General features: G+C 35.2%; 2 protein-coding genes across 3 annotated transcripts in view; one reads left to right on the forward strand and one right to left on the reverse strand.

The window, feature by feature from the left end:
* LOC105122555 (Tautomerase/MIF superfamily protein) overlaps positions 1–6,449 on the forward strand; it is a 10,279-nt gene extending 3,830 nt beyond the window's left edge. Inside the window, exons 2-4 of one of the 2 annotated variants that reach the window (XM_011021741.1) lie at positions 4,752–4,893; positions 5,301–5,501; positions 6,129–6,449. In XM_011021741.1, coding sequence (XP_011020043.1) covers positions 4,783–4,893; positions 5,301–5,501; positions 6,129–6,164 — 348 coding nt within the window. In that variant the 5' untranslated portion in view covers positions 4,752–4,782 and the 3' untranslated portion in view covers positions 6,165–6,449. Of the gene's footprint in view, positions 1–4,586; positions 4,894–5,300; positions 5,502–6,128 lie in introns of those variants that run through there. The other variant, XM_011021739.1, reaches the window with a different exon arrangement.
* Positions 6,450–7,820: 1,371 nt separating this feature from the next.
* On the reverse strand, positions 7,821–11,988 carry LOC105122556 (mitotic checkpoint protein PRCC-carboxy-term protein). Its single transcript, XM_011021742.1, has 2 exons — positions 10,802–11,988; positions 7,821–8,210 (listed from the first exon to the last, which is right to left on the reverse strand). Exons 1-2 carry the CDS (start codon positions 11,834–11,836, stop codon positions 8,052–8,054), a joined length of 1,194 nt encoding a protein of 397 aa, XP_011020044.1. The 5' UTR covers positions 11,837–11,988; the 3' UTR covers positions 7,821–8,051.
* Between the last annotated feature and the right edge of the window lie 477 nt (positions 11,989–12,465).

The raw sequence follows: 12,465 nt of genomic DNA on the forward strand, positions 1-12,465 counted from the left end.
GTAGTTTTAATATTTAAAAAAATATTATTTTAAATTTTTTATTTGAATTAAATTATATTTTTATTGATTATTTATATTCTTTTTAAGCAATCAAATTGATCATATTAGGCAGTGAAATTTTTTTTGTGCAAGAAAAAAACATTAGTAAATCCTGAGTATATTTTTTTAACCTTTTAAAAAACTTGATCCGAACTTTAAATGAGCGCAGGGCAGGACAATAGTCTCTAAGAATAAGGGTTTGAATTGATAACTAGTTGGCAATCGGGCATTGATCAGTTTTGGCAGCAAAAGTACACCCTCTAGTTGCAGCCAGAATACAAAGGCAAAAGACAAAATGTGACAGTACCTTATCTTCCCAAGGGTGAGATGGAAATCCCATAGCCTTTAAAAACAGATAACCTCGAGCGCAAGGGTTTATGACTGTAGAAATTTCATGATGCATGTGACTGTGGTTCGGTGCTGCAAATATTAGCCAGCTTCTTATGTTATCTTGGGAACGACACGTACGATAGAGGAAGAAACAGAATACATGGTACTAGATCTTCAAGATCATGTCCTTTTCATAATAATTCGTGTCATTGTTTATTCGCAATCCAAGGAACCCGATGGTTTCAGGGTATCTGTAACTTATCTTTTTAGACTAGTTCTACAGGAAAAAAGAAGGGTAAAAACCAGGTATTGAGTGTAAAAAAACTGGGTTATAGGTGTTTCATAACCATGTTTTTGAAGGCCTTAATATGATGATTTTCTTTTTTTTGAATCTGAGAAAACTTCACTTTTTAAAAAATACATTTTGTGAATCTAAATAAACGAGTAAAACTCCGGCGTTTATAATAATATTGGTTGGACTTTTGATACAGGTTATGACTTACGATGGTTTTGAAAACTTATTTCCAAATAAATTCTAGCTAGTTTGTATCACCAAACGGATCAGGAAAATTTAATTTCAGATCTGAATTGGCAATTTAGGAAAATCACAAACTTATTCAAAGTTGCTCAAGCCTTGAGTGCTTTATCATACATAGGTGTTTCTGAAATTTGCTTCTTTCTCATTGCTCGTTGACTGTAAAAAGCCCAGCATGAAGAGGAGAAGAAGAGAAAGAGAAATAATATATATATATATAGAAGAAAAGAATTGATAGTGCTTGCGGAAGCAAAAACAAATACCATAAAGCAAAAAAAAAACAACAACTTAATGATCAAAATAGAGTAATCATAATAAAATCCTAAATCATAATTTTATTTCTAATATAAAGTAAGATAAGTACTAGTTTTATAAGATGTTTGCATTACTTTTAAATAGGTCAGAAAACAACTAGGTAGAAAAAAATCAGAATTCTAAAACAAAAAGGAAAGATAATTAAAAATATAAAAATAATATAAAATCAAGAAAAAATAACAAAACTAACTCAAATATTATTTTTTTCATCTAATTTTGAGGTGTTTTAAGACTTGACTTGTTACATCAAGCCAAGATTTTTACAGAAAAAAAATATTATAATTAGTTGAAAAATTATGAGTTTGATTCAATGACTGAATTGAATGTTATAAATATATTTGTTTAATATAATTATATTTTTTTATTTAATTTAGCCTTATCCTGTTATCTATAAATATACTTGTTAGGTTATTTATATGATGTTTTAGTGGAAGATCTTCGTATAATTATAGCAAAACTCCATGTAATTGCTCATTACCTTTATTTTTTGCCAACTCAGCTGCATAAAAAAGGCAGACTGTTAGATCATCGCACCAAGAGACAAGCCTTGCTAAGATGAATTCAATGAAGCCAACTAATACCACCATAATACGGTGGCCTCGTTCACACGCCAAACAATTTCCCTTTATTTTACCATTAAAGTTCTTCATTCTTTAAAAATTCTCTATTGAGTTCCTAGTTTAGCCCAAGCACAAAGAGAAAAGAGAGAATGAGAAAATGACCCAACTAGCGTCAACAAGTATAACAAATTTATTTTGTAAGAGTACATGAATAACCAGCCCAACGCAGCATGAAAATATAACTCAACCATGAACTTACCAAATGTATATTGGAGGACCGTACGAGTGCTCCGTCCTTTTCAAACTTGGAGAGTGCTGAAGAACATGCTGTTTCAGGTTCATGCCAAAATCTTCATGAAGTTCATTTTTAATCATAGAAAGACTGTTTGTCTTGTGAAGGCAAATGTAAGTAGATATACTCACAAAGATCAGAGAGAGAACATACTTCAGTTTTATAGACCTTCATGCATGTGTGTGGGTGAGATTTTCCAATATATCTTTGAATTATATTTGTTTATTAATTTTTTCCCAGTATATTATCTAAATTAAAACATTTTTTAATAAAGTATATATTTAACTTAGTGAAGTTGTAACTCTTTCATTTGAAAGGCAATTACATATAAAAAATGTTAAAACTCATATGTAACTACTAAACTTTAGAGATGATTTTCAGTCCAAGCTTACACTCCTCTTAGTTATGCCTTTGACGGTGCGAGAGAGAGAGAGAGAGTGAGTTTAACGAGGAAGATGGCTGCAATTTCTTGGTAAATTTAGAGGTTTAGAGGAGGTAGAGATTCGTGGTGACTTCCCAACATGTCCGCAATGCTCACACAGTGCTCCATTGATGGGACAATGCTGAACTCTTTCCACATGGACTTAAAGAGCAACAATCCCTTTGCTGATAACACCCAGGACATTACAAGTAGAGAACACCCCAACAAAAATTTGTGCTTAAGGTTTCAGTCCTCCATGTTTAGATTGATTAAACAGATCAATGGCATCCTCCCCAAATCCATTCTTAGTGAGCCATGTTATCATGACATACCATTAAGTCAAATTGCACTCTTGCATATTGTCAAATACGATACATATTCTTAGTACATTTCTAAGATCTTATTAAGCTAGCCAACATCCAGAGGAGACTGTGATCTTACAATGCAGTCACATCATCAACAATTCAGGTATCACGTTTCTCGGCATATATCACAAGTGAACTGGATATAAGGTATTTTGGTTTGTCTGAAGCTATAAGTCCTATTGATCTTAGGAGTTTGTCATTTCTTCAGAGTGTAGCCTGAAACCCAGCCAATTTAATGTGAAAGTACTTCTTTGAAGCTCCATATTATTTTGATGATTTAAGGGCTATTTAGTTATTAAAATAAATATAATGATAAGCTTGTAAATAATCAAATATTTCATATATTCGAAACTCTAAACGATAAGTGTGAAAGAAAGCGTAGGATCACCTGATCAGATAATTGTGGAGATAAAAAGGAACCTCATTGCAGGTTCAGACAGCTCAACAACTGATTCAGGTATCACGTTTCTCGGCATATATCTCAATTGCATAAGGTCTTGTAGAGTATTTGGGATGGGGTACTGATTTTCCTAGATAATCTTCTGTTCCTTTTAACTATTGTTTTTTGTCCAGTCGAAGTGAGCTTTTGTAGATAAGTTAGAGGGAAAAGCACTGCGGAGAATTGAAAAGCATATCCTATGACAAGTTGGGACAAAAATGTGGGAACAAGTAGAGCTTTGTGAACATGCTTCTCCCTCTAGTGCATAGACATAACAATACGTGTGCAGACATAATATTTGTTTTATTGTCCGAATAGGTCTCTGGTTGGAGCATGTAGTTTTGGCAATAATAGCTCCCTGCTTCTATATATGCATAGAATATTTATGAATGGCAATTTCTCACAGGAAAACATTCTTTTCAATGTTGATGATCTGGTTTTGCTTATAGAATCCTGAACGCTCATCCATACTATGAATTCTCCTGTTTCCTGCAGGAATGTTTAAGCAATGCCAGCCATATAGAACCAGTCACCAGAAGCTACGAGAAGTACGAAAGCGGTGTGCGGTCTGTACGTGTACAACGACGAGACATCTTATCCTGCAAGTTCAGCGATGGGACGACTCTACGGTGATTATGGATCTTCTGCTTTAGGTGGCTATAGTAGTTATAGGATTTGAGCGGGCAACTCATGACGAAATACGGTCTGAACTCTTTCTGATTACTTCTGAGACTACTATTTAGGGAAGGAAATCCTCTTGGGACGTAGTTTTTGTAGGGTCTTGGAAATGTCCACTTCTGCTTATCTGCCATCATCAGCTAAACACTAGTAAGTTTTGAGTTTGGCGGAAAAAACACAAGAAAATGTAATGAAATATTTGCAGTTTACCAATTTCCATTTTTTTTTTCTCTCTCCATACTTCACATGGAAGTTGCACTTTTCCTATTGCCATAGAATTAAAATAAATAAAAAAATGAATGAATTTCTTTTCTGGATTGAAATGATGTCTGTCTCATACTATATATATGGAGACTAAATAATTCTTTCATAATCAGTTTGAGGTATCTTTGGATTACCTCGTGCTTGTCAAAATTCAAAGTTTTTATTTCTTTTATCCTTGGATTATCTTGTCGTGCTCCTTCTATTATCCGAACTAAATATTTCCCAAATTCTAGGTATAATATTCATAATCGAGCTGAAGGACGGTCATTTTCAATATCTAATTCTTAATTAATATTTATTACCATTTTTTTTTAAATTAAGTGGGTCGTATAAAAATCGAGCACTGTCCATTTCTTTTTTATTTTTTTGAGCCTAGATTTATTATTTTCCTCCAATCCCAGAAAAGCTCCCTTCTAGTAGTTTAGGAAGGAAGCGTTATCTATCTCCAAACCTATCCCATCCATCCATTCATACAACAAAGAAAGGTCATAGCCAACATAACCCCTTCCCCTCCCCCTCCCCCTCCCCACCAGAAGAAAAAGAAATGCCAACCTTGAATCTCTTCACAAACATACCAGTTGATGCTGTTACAACCTCCGATATTCTCAAAGATGCCACCAAGGCTCTTTCTAAAATCATTGGCAAACCTGAATCTGTTAAGTACCCTGTTTAACCACTTTCCTATTATAACTAATTGTGTCTTTGCTTTAGTTTTCTGTCCTTGTTTTTCTTGTAAAACTTTAAATGACTGCGTTCTGTTTGATGAAATTACTCTGGGACACATCAAAATTATTAGCAATTGTTCGGTGCACAGGATTGGACAACTGTGCTTGTGCTGATGTTTTATACGTCCCGCGTGAATTTTTATCTTTCTTCTTGTCGTGGGATAACCTTGTCTACTCTTCTCCAGTCTAGGCGTGCACATCAAATGCGTCTTTCTTTTCATGTGTTTAGTTTAGTTTTTATTTTTTTTATTTTTTCATGAAGCTATTGAATGTTGGACTTGTATAAAGATGGAATTGAAAATGATGTGTCATGACGAAATATTGCTGTATTTTTCAGTATGTGATGGTTGTGATGCATGGAGGGGTACCTATTGTATTTGCGGGAACAGAAGCTCCAGCTGCGTTTGCTGAAGTAATCTCCATTGGTGGACTTGGGCAAAGTGTTAACGCAAAACTGAGTTCAACTATTGCAGATATTCTTCAAACTAAGCTCTCCATTGATAGCTCCCGTTTTTATATAAAGTTTTTCGATTCCCCGGTAAGTTAATTGGTTCTGCTCCGGTTTTGGCTTTGGCCTCATTTACATTTAGTTTTGCTTCTATTGTTTTACAAGGCTTTGTGGGTTAGAATTAATAGAGTTTTTTTTTTTTTTAATATGAATTGATATGAAATAGGCAAGGCTGCTAGCATTCCAGTCAACTGGAACTTGATTCACTATTACTTCCTCTACTGGCCTAGTATTTTTGGCTTGAAATCAAGAGGGGTTTATGAATATGTATTTATAAGGGAAGTGGGCAAAGCTGCTAGCATTTCACTGTCGATAAACTTGATTAAACTGCCATATGTTTTTCAATTACTTGCATCACTAGGTTAGTCTTTCAGTCTCAAAGCAATTGCTTGCTGGAAAAAGTGACAAAAAAATTGATAATCTATCTCGGTTTATTTCAAGTGGGAAAACTTGGAGGAAATTCTATATCATGCACAATTTAATGCAGTGACAAACGTAGTTTAAAAAGGGTGAGTCTTTGTCATGCTATGAAAAATATCCTTGTACTTTGTATACATGCACATTCAAATATATACTGCTTGGCTGGTTACAGCATTCCAGATTGGAAACTTGTTTTTTGAAACCTATCTTGATCCTTGTTTTTTTTCTTGTCTCCAGCGCCCGTTCTTCGGCTTTAACGGCACAACTTTCTGATGATCTCCAAATCTAGTTAATTCAAAACTATAGGTAAGCCTGTATCTGGCCAATGTAGCATGTTGAAGCCATGTTTGGATTTCAACCTGGTGATTGTTTATTCTCAAGTTATTGTTTTCTCAAAGGCAGTGCTCCATAAATCCTTTTATACCTAAGATTAAAATGTTCAGCATTTCTTTCCTTCTCCTTTTCTTTCTTTTTCCTGATTATGCTGCCTTTTGATGTTTGTGGATGGAAACTCTCCAGAGTACAAGACTAAATTCTAAATTTTTTGGTCCATGAAGTGCATTTCCTTCTTGTGTAACATGCATGCAAGTTTTTCTTCCAAGTTTTGCATAAATGTGAACAGTTAGACCACTTTGCTTGTGTCATTGACTAATTTCTGCCTAAGATTTACAACATGAGAACGGTGTTTCTCAGAAAGATCGATCAGAAAAGAAGAATATTTGTATGTGAAATTTCAGAGTTTCACTGTAAGCTTTTCCGCATCTCCTACCTTGAAGCAAATGCAGTACAGAGCAGTACAAGGACTGAGATACAAAGTAATGAAAAATTTTCATCTAGAAGGTTTATTCACCATGAGAGTGCAATTACCTTTTTCTTTCTTTCCAAGAAAATCAATGAACTTGCCTTTGGGGATGATTTGGTATTTTCACATGACACATTTTTTATCATGAAATTCAACGGGGACAGCTCGGTTTTTTAGCATTTTTTTTAGCACAGCGCAATTATTGAATCACCCTTAAAAATAAAAATAAAAAATAAAATTCCACCCATGACCATTTTCGCTCTTTCGTTTTGGCTAGCACAATGCAGTGACAAAAATACCTTTCGTCGGAACTTCCTTTCAGGGGTTATTTCATCTATAAGGTTGAGAGGAAAACATATAATCTGCACATTTTAAAAGCTCAGTATTCCTTATTTAATGTCATTTGCATCTTCGAAGACCTTCAACTTTAAAATATCATTAACTAGACAGTAGAAGACCTTCAACTTTAGATGAATCAATAATAAGACAGTAGCTTGCTCTAAGTGAAACCAATACTATAAATTATCTTATTTTTTCACTATAAATATTATAAACCATAAGCATTATTTGCAATTCTTATAGTTTCTTCAATACCTAATATTTTAAAACAAATATCCATCTCAACATCTAATAAAATGATTTTCAATATTTTTATCAACAACTCCCAAGTATAGATTAGCATTCATTACACTTGCATAAAAAAGAAATTCTATTTATGTTAAATCTTGTTATTCATACAAAAATCCTTAAGAACAACTGGACTTCCTCCCTTGATGAAGGGTTTTTTTTTTTTTCCCCTCTCTCATTTGCAAGCCTTTAGATATCTAAATTGCATGATTAAATGGATTTTCTTTCAAGGTACTGGAATGGCTACCAAAAAAGAAATTATTAGGCAACAATTACAAAAAAAAAAAAAAAAAAACTAGAGCAAACCAAGATATAATATTTTTCTCTGAAAAATACATCAAAATAATTTTTTTATTTTTTAAAAAATATTTTTAATATCGACACATCATCCAAAAATATAAAAATATTAATTTTAAAAAATAGTTTTTTATAAAACCCTATTTGAGCAGCGTGGGCTGCATTCTCGAACTGCTCCGTAATCTCATGCATGCTGCTGCCTCTTTTTTCCCATGAGCAGAATCAGATGCTATTAAGTTCATCGTCACCTTGAGACATTCTAAAACAGTGCTAGCATAATTACACTACTAGTAAGTTATAACCATCAGCATGGCTCTTTGCGGGACGAAAGAAAAAAAGAAAAGTGCAGCGAAAATAATAGCAAAAACACAATAACATCTGAGGGGAGCCAACATCAGCCGTTTGATACCAGAAAAATGGAAATCATCTCAAAATCACCATCCATACTTGGCATGTGTTTCAGCTTTAGTGAGAAACCCTTTGGAACGCCGCTCTGCCAATTCTGTCTCCTTCTGCTTCATATCAAAGTACAAAGTACCAATTTGATGCTTCCTCTTGTGCAGTTTCGATGGCTTCCCTTTAGATGAAGCAGGCTACAGAAGACAAATATATGTTATCACATAGAGAACTGAAATTGAACATTAACTAGACAAACTTAAAAGAACTCGTAAATTAAGCCAGGCATGTGCTAACAAAACAAGTTCAATAAACCATGGATTTTAACTAATCAAATTCTTTTGGTCATGTCAGATTCTTGCTCAACAACATCTATTCAAAATTAGCAATTTATCACACTACAGAGATATTTAACGAGGCCATTAAGTTGAAGTCACTGGTAACTGGAAGAGCTCTCCCCAGGTTGCGCCAGACATGAAACAACATTTAGGACAAACAGGCCATGATGACTTTTGACTTCCCATACTCTCCATGATATGATTAATTAAACAAAAATGAAAAACTTTATGGAGACCAGCCATAGTATAGTTAAGTTCCTAATTCTTAGTGTCGGCATGGATCACTTCTCTCAGGCCCTGCCTCCAGTTTTGCACTGAACAGCCAAACTCTAACCAATTCACTGGAAAATAGCCCCTACTAGGTTTTCAACCTTTAGAATCTACCAAAATGAAACAGTTACCAAGGATTTTCCACCAAAAGACTAAAATCTGAATTTATCATCCCAAATTAATAGACGTTTTCCTCCAGTAACTATTCTGGTGACAAGGAATTGGAATTGGAAATGACTTTCAACTTATTGATAGCTAATATCACCTGAATTTATAGTATCATGAATCCAAAGAAAGTCATCTGTTCTACATAAAATTTGAATTTGTGGAATTTCTCGGACCTACAGTTACAGACTTTTTTTTCTTTATTTATTTTTTTTATTTCTAAGAGACACAACAAGACAATTATTCCAGGTAGGGTCCTATTCTTCAGAATTTTGCATTAAGTGTCTACTCTCATAATGACTTGCCAATGCTCTTATTCTGATCAGTGCACTGGAAATGGCCCCTTTCTTGTTTCCAACCTTAATAATCTACCAAATTGAAACAGATAATAAGGTTTTGACTTCAAATGGCTAAAGATCTTGAGGTTTTATCACAGACAAACTGATGATTTTCTACAGTACGCATTAAAATGATCTTGAACTTAATGATATCAGATGTCATCTGAATTTAAAGCAGTATGTTCCTATGAGGAAACACTTGTGATACTCAAACTCCTGCCTTACTCATTGACTCACACCCAATAGCTTTCTATAGTACAGCAATGGCAACCGCCCCCTTCATTCTAGAGTGACAGAGGGATCGTTTGAACACCACATGCCTTTCACATCCAAATATAACAATACACATTGAATGCTAAGATTACAATTTTGAATTTTCATGAAATATAAAACAATCATCATTCAAATTGAAATTAAAATTCGAATTTAAACATTGAATTTTCATGAAATATAAAACAATCATCATTCAAATTGAAATTGAAATTCGAATTTTGAGTCACCAACATGCTGATTCTTGTCCGGTTCCAGTAGAAGCAAACTTTTCATGGTTTTACAGGTCAGACCATAGTAGTATATTCTTAAAACATTATATGATTTACGTGTTCTGCACTTGAAATAGTAGTAAAATTATTTTTGTAATTTAGTCCGAGTCGAATCGCTAGTGATTCGAGTGTGTACTTGATGTGGAAAGAAAAGGCATTATGAGAGAACTGCCCATTTTCAGAATTTGTTTTGAAGTCCTTTCACTTTTTCTATAAGTCCCCCATGAAGATGAACAAAATGAGAACAATACAGTTTATGATTCTTGGGGATTCTAGAATCTAGAGCTTCTCATCCTATACTCCAAACGAGAGCATTTTGCAGTCCTCACAGAAAGCCGACTGGGGAAGACATCAGAAAGAGATCCTCCACTTTAGTTGGAGATTCTCACTGCTCCTCAAATAGCCAAAACACCAATACACACTATCTCATGTCACTAGATTATGTAGGAAAAATGACTCTTTATGTACCAAATGTTAAGAAGCAGACCCAGACCAGGGTTCAAGTACTATGCCTGCAAGGCCTTGTCACTTGCAGTAGTTCGGTAGTGTTTTCTTATTAAGAACCAACTTCAAATAAAAGTCTTAGCCTTGGATGGAACTTAAGCTTCACAGATATGATTGACCAGAGGGAAACAGATACAGGAATAGAACTCTAGCTTAACTACACTAATAGATAGTTTCAAAAATCACAAGTAACCATTTTGATACATCAATGGCATGTTTGCAAAAGTTGAATTATCAATCCATGCGATTTTTTTCTCAATGTAGAACTGCAATTCCTAAAGCATTTGATACATAAAATAAAAACCTCGTATCCCTCTTCAGCAAACAATTGTAACAGAACTAAAGCAGTCAAGGCATTGCGTTGGCATGGTCAAAGCAAACATTGATGAGATGAAACAGGACAGTATAGCTCATTGAGAGCGGACACGTTATCATTCAGAAAGCAATATACGTTATGCCATATATGTATAATAAACTCATTAGCAATTGAAAAGCACCAATCAATGTAATATTACATAAGTTCCCCAACTACAAATAAACAACAAATCAAAATCTCCACACAAGTAAAATCATCTTCAACAAACAAACTGAAAGAACCACGCACATAAACAAAAAGTAATAAATGCAATACCTGATAAGCTGGGCCAAATGCGATTCCAGTTGACTTAACCTGGTCCTCCCTTGGTCGATTCTTAATCAACTCATCCTGCTTCACCTCAATAATTTCAGTTGGCATCTCATTCCTTCTTCTCTTCCCCATCATTCTCAATGCACTTTCAGCTGCCCCCCCACTTCCGGTCTCAGCCACTGCTGCCACTGACCCATCATCCCAATTACTCCCATACTGCCCAGAATCTCCATAACCACCATAACTCTCATACCCTCCACCACCAACATTTTGAGCAACACTTTGATCAGTCCCAGATTCATAACTACCATAATTCACATAATCCCCTCCATTGTGATCAAAACCTACATAACCACCATCATAACTCTCATATCCCTCACTACTTTGATCAACCCCAGATTCTTTTTCTGCTCCAACACCGCCAGAAATTGAAGTGGGCCCCTCAGATTCAATCACAGACCTCCTTCCAGACCCAGAACCCAAAGAACCAACCCCTAAAGAAGATGAATTTCTTGGTGCAGGTATACTAGACAAGAAACCCTTAACTGAAGAAGAATCAGATTGCAACAAAGACTCAGTCTTTTTTCTTTTTCTCTCCTTCTCCTTCTTCTCCTCCTCATCTTCCTCCTCGTCTAAAATTGAAGGCCTGTTAATGGGAGGCTTAAATTGAACAACCCTTTTGGGATTACTGTCTGCAGGTGTTAAATTTGATGTGGGCTGCTGTAAAGTTTCGGTTTTTGGCTGTGGTAAAGAAGAGAAAAGAGAGGTTCTAGATTTGACGGTTGGCCTTTTATCTTCTTCTTTGAAATTAGCAATTCTAAGGTTGTTGTTTTCGGGTATAACTTGGGGTTTTGAGGCGGGTTCTTGTTTCGGTTGTGGAAGAGAAGAGAAGAGAGAAGAAGAAGATTTGGGCTGCGGAAGAGAAGAGAAAAGAGAGGGTTTTCCTGGAGGAGAGGCTGGAGTTTGGTGCCGTTGCTGGGGCCGGGGCTGGTCTTTTTCTTCTTCATCTGAAGAAGCATAGCTGGCTAACAAGTCCATGTCAGAGAAAGAGAGGGAGGAATTGATTGAGGTTAGAGAGAGAGAGGGTGTGCGTGAAGAATGTTCAATGAAGCCTTTGCTCAATGGATCGGTCACAATGTTGAGGCTCTGCCTTGCTCAACTGATGACTCGATTGAAATATAGGTTGTAGCATAAGGACTAATTTGATGATAAGCAAACAAATTGAAACTACAAGGTTGACAGTGATAATTTTTAAACATTAAGGGCCGAGGTGAAATACTGAAAAATTGAAGGAATCGGATGCACTCTGTAGTTTCTCCAAAAAAAAAAAACTAATAAAGATAGCATTTAATTATGGAAACATCAATGCCATTGGGCATTGTATGATTTAACAATATGGAGAGAGACCACGAGAAAGAGATAAGAGTCGTTGTTGGTTGCTACTGCCCTACCGCTGCTGGAGAAGTGGGAACGATGAGTAGTCTTAATGGTTGAATGAAGATGAAGGAACTAGGTCTGGTGGGAGAAGAAACTTCTGGTGGCTATGATGGAGGTTTGATTCTGGAGTAGGAAAGCTACTGTCATGGTGTGAATTGAAAAGGGACAATATACATGGTTTGATTATGGAGGTACTGTTATTTTTGTGTGAGAGAGAGGGTCGACTGAGA

The sequence above is a fragment of the Populus euphratica genome, unplaced genomic scaffold (genome assembly GCF_000495115.2).
Source record: "Populus euphratica unplaced genomic scaffold, PopEup_1.0 scaffold20.1, whole genome shotgun sequence".
In the NCBI taxonomy this organism is placed as follows: Eukaryota; Viridiplantae; Streptophyta; class Magnoliopsida; order Malpighiales; family Salicaceae; genus Populus; species Populus euphratica.

Bases quoted from the DNA above. Each gene is read 5' to 3' on its own strand.
- LOC105122556 (XM_011021742.1), bottom strand. From the start codon at position 11,836: ATGGACTTGTTAGCCAGCTATGCTTCTTCAGATGAAGAAGAAAAAGAC. The intron at 8,211-10,801 runs GTATTGCATTTA...TGTCTTCTGTAG, and splicing joins CATTTGGCCCAGCTTATCAG to CCTGCTTCATCTAAAGGGAA.